General features: G+C 42.5%; 1 protein-coding gene across 3 annotated transcripts in view; it reads left to right on the top strand.

Moving 5' to 3' along the window:
* The window catches only part of SPAG6 (sperm associated antigen 6), a 65,051-nt gene that overhangs the window by 22,658 nt on the left and 25,050 nt on the right, over positions 1-17,343 (top strand). For all 3 annotated transcript variants that reach the window (XM_086714773.1, XM_086714770.1, XM_086714771.1), the window contains one exon: positions 587-770. In XM_086714773.1, coding sequence (XP_086570899.1) covers positions 587-770 — 184 coding nt within the window. The remainder of the gene's footprint in view (positions 1-586; positions 771-17,343) is intronic.

Here is a 17,343-nt window from a genome sequence, read left to right as displayed (position 1 = left end):
TTTATTTACCAGGAAAAGTTTTAAAATGTATCACGAGTGTTTCACCTTTATGTTTATCTGATGATTGGTAAGTGCATCCCAGACCATGGTTGTTATTTCAGGATAATTTGGGACACCAGAAAGATTAGTTGAGGTCATGAAAGGCCTACCACGCTTAGAGACTGAGGGCAAGTAAAGGAAATGAATTTGTCAGCGGACATTTTTGTTGCACATGCTAACAATCTAAGAGTTCCCCTGGGTCAAACAACTACTTTTCAGTGTAATGCAGATACAGAAAATCTCATCATTTTAGGCATTTGTAGGAAATACAATGTTTATGTTTTCTTTTATACAATTTCCAAATGCATGTTGCAGAATAAAACATTTGAAACGAAATTTAAGACTTAACGTTGTTTCAGTTTAGCACTGAACAAAAAGCAATCGGGGAACACCAAAAGAGTGACTTTGCAGGATGTTTTTTATCTGTTGTATTCAAAAGCTGTTGAGCTTTATTTAATGTCATTTTTATGTTGGTTTTCGTCTATTTGAACTTTTGGTTTAATAAGCGCTTCATTCACTGTAAGTTTTATCTGCTTTATCATCGTAGCGTTTTTACAAGAAAGCAGCCGCCTTTGTGCTACGAGCAGTGGGGAAGCATTCTCCTCAACTAGCTCAGGCGATCGTGGATTGCGGAGCCCTGGACACACTGGTGATATGCCTGGAAGATTTTGACCCTGGAGTCAAGGAAGCTGCAGCCTGGGCACTGGGTTATATCGCAAGACATAATGCAGGTAACGGAGCATATTTGAAAACAGGATTACTAACATTTCGATTTTTTTAGGGAAATCGGGTTTTGCAGTTTTAATGATGTTTCCATACATTATGGGAGATAGGTTTTGAATGACGGCCAAGTTGTTCAGGTCATAAATTCACGAAAAACCTACCCATTTCAGTCTTTACTCCAGTCAGCTGAAGAGCAGTGTGAGGATGGAAAGAGGGAGCGGGGAATGAGGAGAGTGAGAGATTGACAGATTCTCAAAGACCTTGGTAAATTGGTTCAGTGAAAAAATTTTAGTTTGTCATCCTTCAGGGGGTTTTGGATCTTTACTCTCTCTGATGATAGGGGTGCTCCAAACTAGGTGGGGGACACATTGTGTGAATGAGTAATGTTGAAAAGATATGGACATGATAACTTTCTAGAACATATGTGTATTGAGCCCATATTGGGCAGGAAGGAGGGGAAAGAGAAGTACTTTCTCTCATAAACTGACAGCTTAATGACATCATCAAGAAGGGGGCTGGACCTCTTCTGTGAAGTTTATGCTGACAGACCCGATGGGTGAAGATTATATGGGGAGTAAAATTGCCCCCACCACTTTCCAGAAGATGCTAAATAATATGAACAAATAATACAACAAGAAAACACAGTCTTAAACATATGTAAAAATGAGCAACTTCTCTAGTAGTCAGAGAACTGCATATTAAAACATCAATGAACATGTCTTTTCCCAGTTATTATTACTTAGGGAGGGGAAAAGAGTAAATCAGAATTACAGCCAAATGGTCAAGAGCACTGTGGCATTAGACAGGATCTGAGTTTGAGTCCAAGATCTACCATTTAGTTTCTGCATGACCTTGGACATGGCTTTTAAATTTTCTGAACCTTAACTTCCTCATCTGCAGAAGAAGGTACATAAAAGTAGGTACTTCAGAGATCTGTTGTGAGCGCAATGAGATAATATATGCAAAACACTTGGGTCAGTACTTGGCACATGGTAAATATTCAATAAATCTAAGATATTAGTATTAATACTGAAGGTTGCAGAGGATATGATGGTTATGCCCATTGGTGGAGATACTACGAATTGTACAAACCCGTGCAAAGCAGTTTGGCAAGATTAATCTAAGCCACGAAAGAGTTTGTGGTTACTCGAAAAGCCTGCTTTGGGAATTCATCCTAACGAAAGAATTCCACAGAATGCAAAAGTTATATTCATGTTAATCTTATTGTAGTAGTATTTGTAATATCAAAAAACCTCAAATATTTGGCAGGAATTTAGTGGTTAAATTAGGGTAGTTTCCCTAATGGAATTTCATTTGGCAAATTAAAAAGGTAATTATGAATCCTACGTGGTAACATGGAAACATGATTGTCATGTAAAAAATATATAAAATTATGTACTGCAGTTATAATAATATAAAAGTAAGTTTTTATGTGGACATAAATTACAAAGAAATACATGTTCGTGTTACTAGGGTGATAGGATTCAAGGTACATTTTCTTTGTTTTCCAGATTTTTCAATGTGTATGCATGCATAAAATAATGGCTATCACTTATTGAGTAATTACTGTGTGCCCGGCTCTGTGCAGTGTCCTCCAGATACGTTATCTTGTTTTTGATTACAGCTACCCCCATAGGGTAGGTGTTACTTTCCCTGTTAGAGGAAGGAAATATGACTTAGAAAGGATACCTGAAGTTATGGTAATTGTGGAACCAGAATTTGAGTCTACATCTGTCTGACTCCAAAGCCCGTATTAACCACTGCCCGTAAACAGCTTCACTAAATATTTCTTAAAAGAGCACCGAAGAAGAAATTCAAAACAGAAACAGGAAGAGGCTCTCCCATGGTGATGTTTAATTTGGTTCTTAAAATGCTGACACTATTAGAGAGAAAAAGGAAAGAAAATTATACAAAAATAAGAAAGAAAAACTATTGTCATGCCTAAAATGATTCTGAATTCGTATGTTAAAACTATTTCCTCCCCATAGATGGATTTTGGTTTTCCAAATAGATTCTCATTAGGACTATTTTTTAATATATGTTGACTGAAGAAACTAAGGCAGTGTTTTAAATTAGAAGCTGGTTATCATGGGGGAACTATATGAATATATTTAGGTTTGGGGTTTTGTTTTTTGTTTTATGTTGTGTTTTTTGTTTTGGTTTGTTTGTTCAGAGGAACTTATGGCAAACGGATTCTAACATGAGTATCTGAAAACGTGATACAAAGGAGCTTTGAGGGACAGCCAGACAGATAACACTCTCAGGCAGGTGCCTATAGACAACCTTTTCATCTCTCCCTTTTGTTGAGTCTGAGGCTAAATGATTATAGTTCATAAATAGGATCTGTCTTAGGGATTCCATTCCAATTTCTTGCTATAATCTGGCTCCCACGTGGCATTCCCACTATAATTTCAGTATTTCACAGTAGTTAGGGGCCTGGGACCCAGAAGCTCCCAGAAGAGATTACTGCATAGATTTCTCCGAAGGAAAGGGAATTGTTACCCAGTAGGCAATAAAATAAGTCATCATTCACATCCTGAATCAGTGGAAATAGATGGTGTACCTCTAAATAACCTGATTTCTTTTTCAATGATCTCCTAAAAATAGAATATGTTAGATTGATGGGAGGGCGTTCATTCAGTGTTTTCTTCTTAGTATTAGCGGTAAAATGTTTTATTAGGCAGTTCAGGAAATATACACCTTACATGGAGACACAAGAGAAACAAAGTGTACCTTTAAGGGCAATAGAAGGAAAACGCTTTGTGTCTAGGAAACAAAAATAAAGTCAGCACACAATTAGTCAAACAGGCATCATCTGACTTTTTCAAATTGAAAAATACAGTTTCCGAAAGCGCTTCTATATGTAGATTTGGAAGCATTTTACAGATAATTCAAAGGGATCTGGGATGAACAACCTGAAATGGTGTTGTCGTTTTTAATTCTGTATAAATCCTGTCATTAAATTTCTGTGGTTGGGGCGCCTGGGTGGCGCAGTCGGTTAAGCGTCCGACTTCAGCCAGGTCACGATCTCGCGGTCCCCGAGTTCGAGCCCCGCGTCAGGCTCTGGGCTGATGGCTCAGAGCCTGGAGCCTGTTTCCGATTCTGTGTCTCCCTCTCTCTCTGCCCCTCCCCCGTTCATGCTCTGTCTCTCTCTGTCCCAAAAATAAATAAACGTTGAAAAAAAAATTAAAAAAAAAATAAATAAATTTCTGTGGTTGAATCACCAGTTATTGAATACACCTGATCCATGTACCTCCCACTTTGAAGAGAAGTTATTTCTTTATATTTTTTCCTGCTCTTTAGTAAAAGCTGAGGTAAATTCTTCTCAGATTGGTTCTTCTTCCTTCTTGCTAGTCTCTCCCACTCTGCAGCATTGTTCCGCTAACACATTTTCCTCATCGGCGTCACCCTCTCGCTGTTTCCAAGGACCAGTCTTGCTTTGGGAGATACAAGGAGTGAGGCACACAGCCTGTGTGGACGGGGAGCGTGAGGGGTGAGGAGGAAAGAACCAAGGGTCTCTTGAGGGGCAGGGCTTCTACACGGAAGGGCCCAAAAGGGCACTTGGCCATGCACCCCGCAGGCCCTCAGGCAGGCCCCGCTTCCCTGCTCCCCCCTGGCGGCCTCTCTCTGGCCTCCTCACTGTTCAGCAGCTTCGTGGAGAAGAGCTTCCCGTGACCTCGTGTCCGGGGTGTGGCAGCAGTGAGGGTGGCACATGGGACCGAGGTGAGAGCAACAGCCTGGCTGCAAGTGTGAGGAAGGAGGAGCCCTGCAAGCGTTTTATAGGAGTGGTTTTCCCCATTTGGGCTCAAAAGTAAGTGGTAAGTGTTTATTTTGGGAGCTTTAGATACATAGGCCGTCTCCCGTAAACTCCCGCCATCTCAGAGCAAACTTTGTTCTCAGGCCTGGCCAAGAGGAACAGAGTACATTTGGTTAGGTGTTCTAGAACACTTGAAGGATTCACATAATTCCTAAATTATCTAGATGAGGCAACTGAAGGAGAGAGGTGAAGGATTTATTCTGGCCAGACAGCAATCGATGGTGGAACCGCGTGGCAATTACTCAAAACCTTTCAGAGATTCTTCCTTTTTATTGTGTGAGGAAGCGTATGAGAGCCCATCACTCTTCATTGTCAGCTTCTTGTTGTATCTGAAAGTCTTGCCAGGTACCTCTGTTTTTAATCCCCCGATGGCTGGTTTCCACATGTGTGACTCCTCTTTCTCCGATAGACTTGACTGACGTCCACAGGGCTAAATCAGATGACAGATTTCCATGCCAGCTCAGTGGCCGTCAGGGGAGGGGACTGCGGCGGCCAGAGGAGCAGCGCTGACAGGAACTGGCTGGTTTGGGCACCACGGAAACATTTAGTAGATTATCCCCTATTTGCTAAGCAGATGATATGAGGGAGGAATCCAGACCAAGCTGGCCAGCCTGATTCTTTTCCGTCTTGTGCAGAATGACGAAATGATAAAGAGAGAAAAGAATTTTAAAAATCGAAAATTTTTGCAAATGCCGCTCATGTCACCCTTCTGTAAATACCCGTGGGCTAAATCCTGTGGAACAGGCTCAGGCAGCAGTAATTTACCTTTGAAAAATCCACGTTAGGGACACATCTCTGAGACAACTAGGGACTTTGTACCGTGAGGAGGGGGGGGCTGGTGGGGCGAAGGGGACTAAAGCCTGGTAACTAAAAATTATTTTATGTTCACCTGTTCTGTTTCTTAAGTTCCACATATGAGTGGATCATATGCTGTGTCTTTCTCTGACTGACTTATTAAGAAACACAACAGATGAGTATAGAGAAAGGCAGAAAAAATAAGATAAAAACAGAGGGAGGCAAACGATAAGAGACTCGTAAATACAGAGAACAAACTGAGGGCCGCTGGCGGGGTTGTTGGGTGGAGGGATGGGTAAATGGGTGATGGGCATGAAGGAGGGCACTTGTTGGGTGAGCACTGGGTGTTATATGTAAGTGATGGGTCACTAAATTCTCCTGAAACCATTATCACACTGTATGTAAACTACGTTGGATTTAAATTTTTAAAAGTTATTTTAAAAACCCTATAGACAACTGTCTTTACTGGTGCTTGTAGATAATAATATTGATTTCTGAACTTTTTCTTTTTACAACTTATTTTATCTTGGAGGGGTTGAGGAACATATACGCATGGAGGCAAATGATGTATATGGGATTATATGCATTACATGTTACAACTATTTTGATCCTAACATTGATTTCCACAAATAACTTTTCTATTTATTTAAGTGGTCGTGAAAAAAGATAAAGCAAAAACAAATGTGTATTTTCTTTTGGCACGGAGGCCAAATGTGTTAAAGTAACACTTTAATTATAAGTTTACTCAGTAGTTACCTAATTTGTTAGTCACTTCTAGGGTTAGTGTGTGTGCTAGTGAAAGAAAAAATAGGTTGTGAATTCTCCTGTATTTTTGTTTATTGTAATTTTTAAAGTTATAAACTCTTGGTTGATAAAACCTTCTGAGATTTTTTGTGCATTTTTTTAAAGAATTCAGAATATACAACAATACCATATAATTCTGTAATCTCAGATTCCTGAGTCACTGAGACCTATAACTTCATATATGAGGCTAGCAAACAATTTCTTTATCACCATCACCATCACTATAATCATCGAAAAGTCTCTGAGTCACTTATGCGGAATGTTAGCACGTCTTCCTGACTATACAAAGTAAAGTAAGTCAGCTGATATCTTACCTGTAGGAGCTTATGATAAGATAGAAATATTGATATAGATGAGCATAAAGGTCATGCAGACAGCTGGGCACGTTGGACAGAAATGTACAATACGGTCTTAAGAGTACAGATAATACACTGGGTGATTCTAAGTTGGACCAAGGAAAAGAATTACAAGTTATGCTTTTTGTACCATTGCAGAAAGGGCAATGTTTATATCCTTCTTAAGAACATTGTTACATCCAGATAAGCACTGGACAGACTTTGGGCATAGAAATAAGAAAAAGGTAACATTGATAGTACAGTTTCAGGAGAAAGGAAAGCCCTCTACCCACCAGAATACTTCCTCTACCTGATTCCACCTAATATTCTTTTAGTCTGAGGCTTTGTTTTCTATCGGTTGCAAATACCTGCACAAGAAATGTCATAAAATTGCGTGCTGAGTGGATAGAGAGAAAGGTATTTGTATCTTACCAGTTTGAATAGGATATCAGAAGTTATTTTTTGGGTTTGAACAAAATTGTTTTTCGAACTTGGTTTATTTTCCAATCACTAGTGTATAAAACCTTCTAACACCTTTTAGATATTGAGGGTAAAAACACTCTTTTATTTACATTTGAATCTCTAGAAGTACATTAGTCATAGTGTATTTGATATTTGCAAGTACTGCAATTAAGCATTTCACAAACATCTACAAGAGTTCACTTATTAAAGGCTCAGAGCTTTGTTAGTATAAGAATTGTACTTTGAGGGGCACCTGGGTGGCTCAGTCAGTTAAGTATCCGATCCTTGACCTCAGGGTGGTGAGTTCAAGCCCCACATTCAGCTCTGTGCTGGATGTGAAGCCTACTTTAAAAAAAAAAAAAACAGTTCTACTTTGAATAAGTCATGTTCATTATCTTATCTTACCGTACATTTTAAAATCCATTGTCTACAGGGAACATTGTTACTGTATAATTACCATGTTGTCTGGCTGATTTTGCACAGTTAACTTTTTAGCCCACTTTGCTCTCATCTGTGCCTTTAGATAAATGAAGCAGCTTGCTATAAAGATGTAGTAGTATAAGTTAATTGCACCAAAGCATTTTGCGCGAGATAGGACCTCTGGCCTTGGAAAGCTATTAACTGCAGTTGTTTAACTATTTGTGTGATAATTCTATTACTGGCCATTTCTCTATATCTCCTTTGATTTGACTTGATTTTTAAGTTTATTTATTTTGAGAGAAAGAGAGAGAGAGGGAGATTGTGTGTGTGTATGTGTGTGTGTGTGTGTGTGTGTGTGTGTGTGTGTGTGTATGTGTGTGAGCAGGGGAGGAGCAGAGAGAGAGGGAGAGAGGGAATCCCAAGCAGGCTCCATGCTGTCAGTGCAAAGCCCAGTGCAGGGCTCAAACTCACGAACCATGAGATCACGGCCTGAGCCAAAGTCAGATGTTTGACTGAGCCACCCAGGCGCCCCATCCTTTGATTTTAAACTACAATTTTACCAATATGGTAGTGCATTCGTCACAGGCTACTATTGCATACTTGAATTGTGGCTAGGGCATCTGAGGAACTAAATTTTTATCTACTTCTAATTAATATAAATTTAAAAATTGATAACCAGTTCAAGTACTGGGAATATTTTAGGCATGACTGAAACAACTTGGGTATATAAATCTACTTTTTCATCCGTAAACTTTTTGAAATCTAAATACAGATCATTTCTTTTTTTTTTTTTAATGTTTATTTATTTTTGAGACAGAGACAGAGCATGAACGGGGGAGGGTCAGAGAGAGGGAGACACAGAATCTGAAACAGGCTCCAGGCTCTGAGCTGTCAGCACAGAGCCCGACGCGGGGCTTGAACTCACGGACTGCGAGATCATGACCTGAGCCGAAGTCGGCCGCTTAACCGACTGAGCCACCCAGGCGCCCCCAGATCGAGTATTTCTAGTGAAAATTTAGTAGTTGAACTGAGATGTATCGTAAGTGCAAAATACACACTAGATTTCCAAGACTTGATATGGAAAAAAAAAAACAAAAAAAAAAACAACAATGTGAAATATCTTGTTAAAGTTTTAAAATGCTGACCACATGTTGAAATGATAATGTTTTGGATATATTGCATTAAATAATGTATTTCTTTAAAATTAATTTCACCTACTTCTTTTTTTGCTTTTTAAATGTGGCTACTAGAAAATTTTAAATTATATACATGGTCCGCATTCCTGTTGGACAGTGCTGACTTAGAATTAGTGTGCCTCTGCTTTGTGGTTGTTAAAAGGCAATATAGTGGCAATGCTGTGGTCTTAAAAAGTCATCCATAATTTTCATGTTTTTTAATCAGTGTAACTAAACTGTAGTATGCAGTAAGTTAGGAATTTGGAACTAAAAATACCACTTGGGGAGAAGTAAATGACGATTCGACTTTGAGCAGTCACTTACTCGACGTAAGGACTACAATGTACTTTATAAAATGAGTGGCCAGACTGCCAGTCTCCCACGTGGTGAGACAGGGTGGTGGAGACATATACCTGTAAAATAAACAAGATTGCGGTGCATTCGAGGTTGGCTTGTATTAGGTTGACCTGGATGAAATTGCCTATATTCAATTGGTTCTGACGGAACAAAAACAGTTTCACGTGGTGAAGCCAAAAATATCAAGAACCCCAAAAAATGTCAACACTCTTCCCCCAGTAATTGCACCCCTGGGCCACTCTCATAGGTAAATACACACATGAACGCACATACCTATGCATGCATGTGTGTTTGTATATCCTGTGGAATTCTAGATGTACGTGTGACCAGTGGTAGCCAGCCTCCAAGATGCCCCTCAGAGGTCGTGTGTCCTGATATTCACACCCTTGTATAGTTCTCTCCTGCTGGGAGATTGGTCTGTGGGATTGGTCTGTGTGACCACTGGAATATGGTGGAAGTGATGGTAGGTTACTTCTGAGAATAGCTGACCAGCTATAAAAGATTGAGGCTTCTTTCTAGGGTCTCTCTCCCTTTCTGTATCCCATTACTTGTTCCGGGGAAAGCCAGCTGCTGTGACCCAAAGACACTTGGACAGCCAGCCTAGGGAAAGGGCCACATGGTGAGGAGCTGAGGTCTCCGACAACCAGCTAGGAGCTGGAGCTTCCCAAAAAACACCCTCCGCTGAGTGAGCTCGGAGGCAGATCCTCCCCCAGTTGTGCCTTCAAATGACTGTGACCCCAGCTGACAGAGTGGCAGCAACTTTCTGAGTAACTTGGAGCCATAACCACTCGGCTAGGCTGCTTCTGGATTCCTGACCCACAGAGAATGGGGCATAGTGGATGATGTTGTTTGAAGCTGTTGAGTTTGAGTCATTTGTTACACAGCAATAGATAACCAATCAATAATCTTAATGCACAAAGAGGGGTTCACCACACTGTGCTTTGTAATGGCCCAAACCCAAACCCAAATCAAGCAGAACAAATGTCCCAAAGCAGGGGGATAGTTAAGTAAATTATGGCATGTATTTCCTCGGTGGGATATTATGCAATGATTAAAAGTGCTGGGCTGCATCGATCCTCAGGAATAAAAGTGACCAGTGGGCACCCACGGGCAGCTTCTAGGAACCACCCAGAGGGAGCCACACCGAGAGCTACGGACCAGGGACCACTTTGACAAAAGCATCTAGGCAACCTTCTAATCGCCCAGTATTTCATTTATGTCCCTCTGCTGTCTCCTCTTTGTGTGTTCTTGGAGAGAGTCCACCAGCACCCCAGCAGCCCTTTGCTCTCTGGCCTCCTCTGTCAGCCCCAGCTCCTTGAAGGCAGACGCTTACCTAAAACTGGGCTGGAGCAAAGAAAGAACGCCAGTGAAGTCTGGATAACAGGATGCACACTTTCCGTGTCAGTTTTCTCTTGGTGATGCAGGATGCAAAATTGTAGGCAGAGTGAAACTACGACCATGCCTGCAACAGTACATACCTATCCAACGGCTGGGAAACAAATGAATCCATTTCTAGATACAAAAAGTGTATTTTGTAAAATATCTAAGTAATTTAAGATCAGTTTCTTCACGGACAGAGCACTACAAACCCCCTGTATGGAGTTTTTTTCCTTCTTCCACTCGGCTGAGTCCTAGCTGTGAAGTAGTTACAAGTCAAACACTAAAAATTGCCAAAATGGGGGTTTTAAAAATTGCTTTAAATCTTGTGTTACCTATTAACTTCCAAGGCCATACCCGAGTCTGTCTTGTTTCCCACGTTCTCTTTCTCTTGTCTCCAGTCCTTTTCCTTGCCTTATTTTGAAGCTGCTGGTTATGTTGGAGCCCTGTAAATGTGCCATCCATCCCAGCTGATTGTAATTTCTTTCTACGGCACCATTAACTCCAGATCAATGGCTTATTTGACTCACTTGACTTTTTAAAGGAGCCAGAATTATTTAACCTTCAAAGCATGTGTATGTATGTTAACCCTTCATCTCTCAAACACTCAACCCATGTGTACAGTTTAGACCAGTGGCTCTGAAGATTGGAAAGAAGTGGTGTGGAAATAATGAGAGTGGGAAAAGTATCATCTGTGCGGTGGGGAAGATAAAGAAAAATCATATGTTAGACCTTTTCATAATAACATGCAAATTCCCTCTGCACCTTTCTCTCCCTCCCACCTGCAATGCGAGATGTCTGTCTCTCAGCTCAGAATCATAGTTATCATGAGCCTTGTTCCCTATGGAGGGATGTCGTCTCTCTCAGATGCACTGATGAGGAATAAATCCAGCCTCCATGAGGCCCCCCACCCCCAGCCCTCAATGATGCCCACCTCCTCCTGCTCACCTCCTTGCGTTGCCTCCTCCCACATTTTGCCAGTGAGCCACAGCAGAAGCGATGGTCAGATCATGAAAGGCTCTGGACGGTCAGATCATGAAAGGTCTTGGATTCTCCCTTTTGGATCATCCGCTCTGGGAGAGGCCTCCTCCTAAGCAGCCTCTGGAAAGGCCCCGGAAATGGGGAGGAACCGATGAAGGCTTCTTCCAACCTTCCCACGAGTGTGCTTAGAAGCAGCTCCTCTAGACCCAATCAAGCCCCGAATAACTGGAGGCCTAGCTGACTTCTTGACTGCAGCCCGGTGAAAGGCCCCAACCTGAACCACCCATTTATGCCACTCACTGATTCCCCACCTACAGAAACTAGGCCACAGTAGATGTTTCCCCTTTAAGCAGCTAAATTGGTGTGATTTGTTACATAGCAGTAGATAACTAAGTAAGCGGTGGATTAGCTGGGCTAGACCAAAACCAGGAGAAATTTATTTTACTTTGGAAGTGACGTTCCTCAAATCATACTGGAGTAGAGTCAGTAGATAACCAGCTCTGGCAATCTTCCCACACCGTATTTGCTTTTACTATAATTTTACCAAATTATGAAAAATTGGGGGTGACTGATTATTACAACATAAGATTAACATAAGTGGTGGCCAAATTTTAAATGTATTTTTAACCTGCTTTATTGCAAAAAAAAAAAAAAAGGTTTTGAAGAGATGATGATACATTTTAGAGCCAGATGCAAAAAAAAACCCTCCTCTCTTTAAATGGATAAACACAGCCGCCTAAGTGCAAAGAAATGATGATCCATGACTTTTTTTTTTTTTTAATGAAACAAAATGGAACTTTTTGTAGGGTTTAGAAACAGTGATTTTTAAAAAAAACTTTTTTTAATGTTTATTTATTTTTGAGACAGAGAGAGACAGAGCATGAACGGGGGAGGGTCAGAGAGAGAGGGAGACACAGAATCTGAAACAGGCTCCAGGCTCTGAGCTGTCAGCACAGAGCCCGACGCGGGGCTCGAACTCACGGACGGCGAGATGATGCCCTGAGCTGAGGTCGGCCACTTAACCGACTGAGCCACCCAGGCACCCCTAGAAACAGTGATTTAAAAGTGGTGTTTGCAAAGTAATTTAAAAAGCAATACAGTTAAAAGAAATTAGTGTTCCTGAGGTGTTTGCCTAATAATTTCTCAATTAGTGTGCTAAATAAATACATTTATTTTTTCCTTCTGGAGTGCCTCTGCCTCTTGAGTCCTTTTTATGACTTCACCTGATAGAACGCTTAATTTTGCTCAAACTCTTCTCTCCTGTATCCGCATTAAGAGCAGAAAATTAGTTAAGTATCATGACATATATTTAGATTCTTTTTTTGCAGGCCAGTTTTTAGGGTTTCATCAATTTCTTGGAATTCACCTCTGAAATTTTCATTTCATCTCATTTCCAGCGGGTCTTTTATGACTCCAAGATACGACTTCAAGAATCAAAGGTAGAAACCACATTACCTTTCCACATCCAGGAAGCCCCCCCACAGATCGTCTTAGAGGGTGCAAAGTTGAAGCCCAGGGTTGTAAAATGATGGTTGCAGGCTGCAGCGGGCCCACGGACGATGTGTTTTTGGCCTGTGCCATATTGTCTCACAGAGTGGGGGGAGGGGGGGAAGAAAAGAAAAAGTTGCCAATACTTAAAAACCAGGCGGTTTCACATTAACGATCAGATTTCTGGCCTCTCGAAAAATCCCGAGATCTGACAACAGGAGGCCTTTATCCCTACGTGGCAACGCTGGGCGGAGGCTAAGGGATCGCCGCTGCTTGTAGTCAGTGCATAGTCTTTTCCACTTTCCTGCTGCCTCCCCTCCCCGTGTTTTTCTCACCCCTCTGACTTCATTTCTTTTAGTTACCTTCCTGGGCCCTGTGGACACGTGAGTTTACCACCCCAGATCTAAACAAACAACCAGCCGCCGCAATTGAGACGAGTTGAGGGGTTGAGGCCACTGTGAGCACTTCTCCCCGATTTCTTTATTTGACCTGTAACAGCCATGCCTGTTATATACACTGACGGGCGTTCCTGTCCTCTTCTGGCCACAACATAAAGCCATTTCTACTCTTCCGTTCGGCCAGCTCGAGACAGCACTAATTTTACGAATGTTGTCATCCTTGGAAGCCCTCCCTTTATGCTGTGTCCCTTTTTGTTTTAATATTAAAGTGTACTAAGCTTTTTTGATTTTTCTAAATGAAAGATTTTCATCCAGGGGCGACTGGGTGGCTCAGTCAGCTAGGCATCCGGCTTCAGCTCAGGTCATGATCTCTCAGTTCACGAGTTCAAGCCCCACGTCCGGCTCTCTGCTGACAGCTCGGAGCCCGGAGCCTGCTTGGGATTCTGTGTCTCCCTCTCTCTCTGCTCCTCCCCCACTTGTGTGCGTGCTCTCTCCCTCTCTCTCTCTCTCTCTCTCTCTCAGAAATAATAAATGAATGATCTTATAAAAAAGATTTTGACCCATTTAAGTTGTAACACTTCACATCTGTCAGTGAGAGAGGACTACAAGTTCAGCCTTTATTTTGTTAGGAAAAAGAAGAAACAAAACCCCAGATCCTGAGAACAGCACGGAATGCAATTCTTAAGAAAAAGCAACTGTGTAAGAAGCAAGGAGTTCTCACCCCCAAATTTCATGTTGCTAACATTGAAAGAATTGTATGCACATCAGCCACATATATACATGTGACTAGAAATGACCACAAGGGGCGCCTGGGTGGCTCAGTTGGTTAAGCATCTGACTATTGTTCTGGTTCAAGTCGTGATCTCACGGGATCAAGCTCGGCATCAGGCTCTGTGCTGCCAGCGTGGGAATGCCAGTGTGGCTCACTCTTCACACTTCGGCCTCTCAGTTCTTCCATGATCCCTTTTTTTTTTTTAAAGTTTATTTATCTTTTAAGAGAGAGAACATGTGCAAGTGGGGGAGAGGCAGTGAGAGAAGGAGAGAGAAAGAGGGAGAAGCCCAAGCAGGCTCCACGCTGTCAGAAGGAGCCCGACGCGGGACGTGATTCCACGAACTGTGAGATCACGACCTGAGTCAAAACCAAGTGTTAGACGCTTAACCAACCAAGCCACCCAGGTGTCCCTCTGCATCTTTCTTTGTATAACTGCTTCCAATCTCGCTTGTTATCTAACGGTAATGACTATGGTGAATGTTATTGCCTAGTAGACGATTTACTTTTTAAAAACTAAGTTTTGAAGATTTAGTTAAAATTTTAAATGAGGCTCTTCTCAGGCACTAAGATAAATTTCTTGACTCGTGGCTTTTCTTCTGGTCAAACCTTTAATGAGCACCTGAGGCTATTATGTATCAATCTTTGATTTTGTAAGTAGGATAATTAATTGAACCAAAGTTCATTTTCAAATTAGACTTAAAAATGAACCCATGAAATTTCTCCTATGGGAAGTGATTTTTTTTAAAAATTTTTTTTTCCAACGTTTATTTATTTTTGGAATAGAGAGAGACAGAGCATGAACGGGGGAGGGGCAGAGAGAGAGGGAGACACAGAATCGGAAACAGGCTCCAGGCTCTGAGCCATCAGCCCAGAGCCCGACGCGGGGCTCGAACTCACGGACCGCGAGATCGTGACCTGGCTGAAGTCGGACGCCCAACCGACTGCGCCACCCAGGCGCCCCGGGAAGTGATTTTTAAATGTACCAGAATGCGCTGTGCATTGGTTACAAAGGCTGCTCTTTTCAGGGTAGAAAAGCACAGGACAAAAGAAAAGGGGAGAAGGAAGTGACGTGGGAGGCATTGCCTGGGACCCCCCGTGTACATTCTCCCCAGCCACGCCACAGACTTGACTCCTAGCTCCGCACTTGCAGGGGTCTGTTCGTGCATTCGCCCCGGGCTAAGTCTGCTAGGACAGAACAGTGGCTTATTCTGCTTCCCCAAGATCCGGCCAAGTTTCTCTCACTCAGTGAGCACTTCATGAACACCTGACGACCAGAGGAAGAGAGGAAAACACATACATTTACCGAGGAGGAGAGAGGACGGGATTATGCCAGGATGCTTTTGGCTCTAAGCTACAGAATATCAAGTACAAACGGCCTAACCGATAAGGACATTTTTTAGTTTACGTGGCACACAAGTTCAGAGTCAGGGCAGTTCCGGGCTTGGTTATGCAGCCGAACAGTATCATGGAGGACCCAGATGTTTTTCATTTTTGTGCTCAGCCATCCTCAGAATATTGGCGATTTCTTCCGTTACAGTTGCAAGATGGATGTAGGAGTTCCAGATGTCATTCGTACACTTGCCCATGTCCAGCAAAGAGTCGGTGTTTCCTCCTTCTGTGTATCCATTTATGACAGAGAAAAACCTTTCACAGATGCTTCTAGTTGACTTCTCCTCAGGCCCCGGCTGACAAAGGCTACCGGGTGGACACCAACAGTGACTGGCACAGAAAGGCCAGAGACAGCAGGAGTAGGGAAAGGAGAAGGATACGCCATAGGAAAAAGAGTAGTGACAGAGGCAGGATGAAATCGTCTGTAGTATGTGTAATATGGTACAGTGTGCATCCTCTAGGCCTACTGTGTTTTTTTGATGTTTGTTTCTTTGAGAGAGACGGAGAGTGAGCATGGGAGGGGCAGAGAGACAGAATCCCAAGCAGGCTCCTCACTGCCAACGCAGAGCCTGACGCGGGGCTCGAACTGACAAACTGAGCCACCCAGGTGCCCCCCGGCCTACTGTGTTCTTACCTGTCTAGGCACTGCCTTATCCCTTGTGTATATGAAGGTAGTAGAGTGATAGCATTCGCAAATAACGACGTGTGTCTGATCCCAGTTTGTATAGGACCATATCCATTTGGAGATGTGACGTATATGAAGTCTCAAGTACAGGATTAGTCGGCTCCATCCATGTTGTGGGAAGCTTGCTACCTTCACAGGAAGTCTTTCTCCAGGGCCATCCCTGGCCTTCCTCACATTTAACGTCACTGTTCTGGACAGAATAGAGAACAGCTTGGGGGGCGCCGGGGTGGCTCAGTTGGTTAAGAATCTTTAGCACAGAGCCCACTTCAGATCCTCTGTCCCTCATCTCTCTTGGCCCCTCCCCAACTCAGGCTCTCTCTCTCTCTCTCTCTCAGAAAAAAAAAAAAACAAAAAAAAAACTAAAAAAAGAGAACAGCTTTGGTTGGGATTGGGTAACAAGTCAGAAGAACAGAGTTTGCTTTATTATTAACATTATAGACTTTTATTTATTATTGTTAACATTTACTATTAACACGATAGAGTTCAGGAAAAGGAGGGTATGGCACTCTAACAGCAAGTCAAGAAAAGGATAAAATGCATGGGAATTACAAAGATAATCGATTTTTAAAAAAAGAACCTCAGTGTTTATTAACGGTTTACCACATATCGTTACTCTTAGGAAACATTAAAAAAAAAAAGTGAACATTCACATAGATGAACTGATCCTTCTGTTGTCTCGAAACAAAACGTGCAGCCCATTACAGACCTTCTCAACTCACAACAGGGTTATGTCCTGACAAATCCATTGTGAACCGAAAAGATCCTAAGTCGAAAACGCGTTTATTTATTTTTTTATTAAAAAAAAATTTTTTTTTTCAACATTTATTTATTTTTGAGACAGAGAGAGAGAGAGAGCATGAACAGGGGAGGGTCAGAGAAAGAGGGAGACACAGAATCCGAAACAGGCTCCAGGCTCTGGGCTGTCAGCACAGAGCCCGAACGCGGGGCTCGAACCCGCGGACCACGAGATCATGACCTGAGCCGAAGTCGGACGCTTAACCGACTGAGCCACCCAGACGCCCCCGAAAATGCGTTTGACACACCTAACCTACAGTTTAGCCTCGCCGACCTTAAACGTGCTCCAAACACGTACATTCGCCTCCGGTTGGGCAAAATCATCAGACGCAGAGGCTACTTTGTAACGGAGCGCTGACTGTCTCCCGTAATTTAGCGAGCACGGCACGGAAGGCGGAACGCATAAGGGTCGCGTGGGTGCAGCGCGGTTGTGAGTGTATCGGTTGTTCCGCCTAGTGACGGCGCGGCTGCCCCGGGAGCTGAGGCTTCGCCGTCCCTGCCCAGCATCAGTAGACAGCCTAGCACCTGTGT

This window comes from Puma concolor, chromosome B4 (assembly GCF_028749965.1).
Source record: "Puma concolor isolate L17-30 chromosome B4, mPumCon1.1.hap2, whole genome shotgun sequence".
Lineage (NCBI taxonomy): Eukaryota > Metazoa > Chordata > Mammalia > Carnivora > Felidae > Puma > Puma concolor.
The sequence above is the reverse complement of the archived record's forward strand: the minus strand, read 5'-3'. Positions and strand labels throughout refer to the sequence as shown.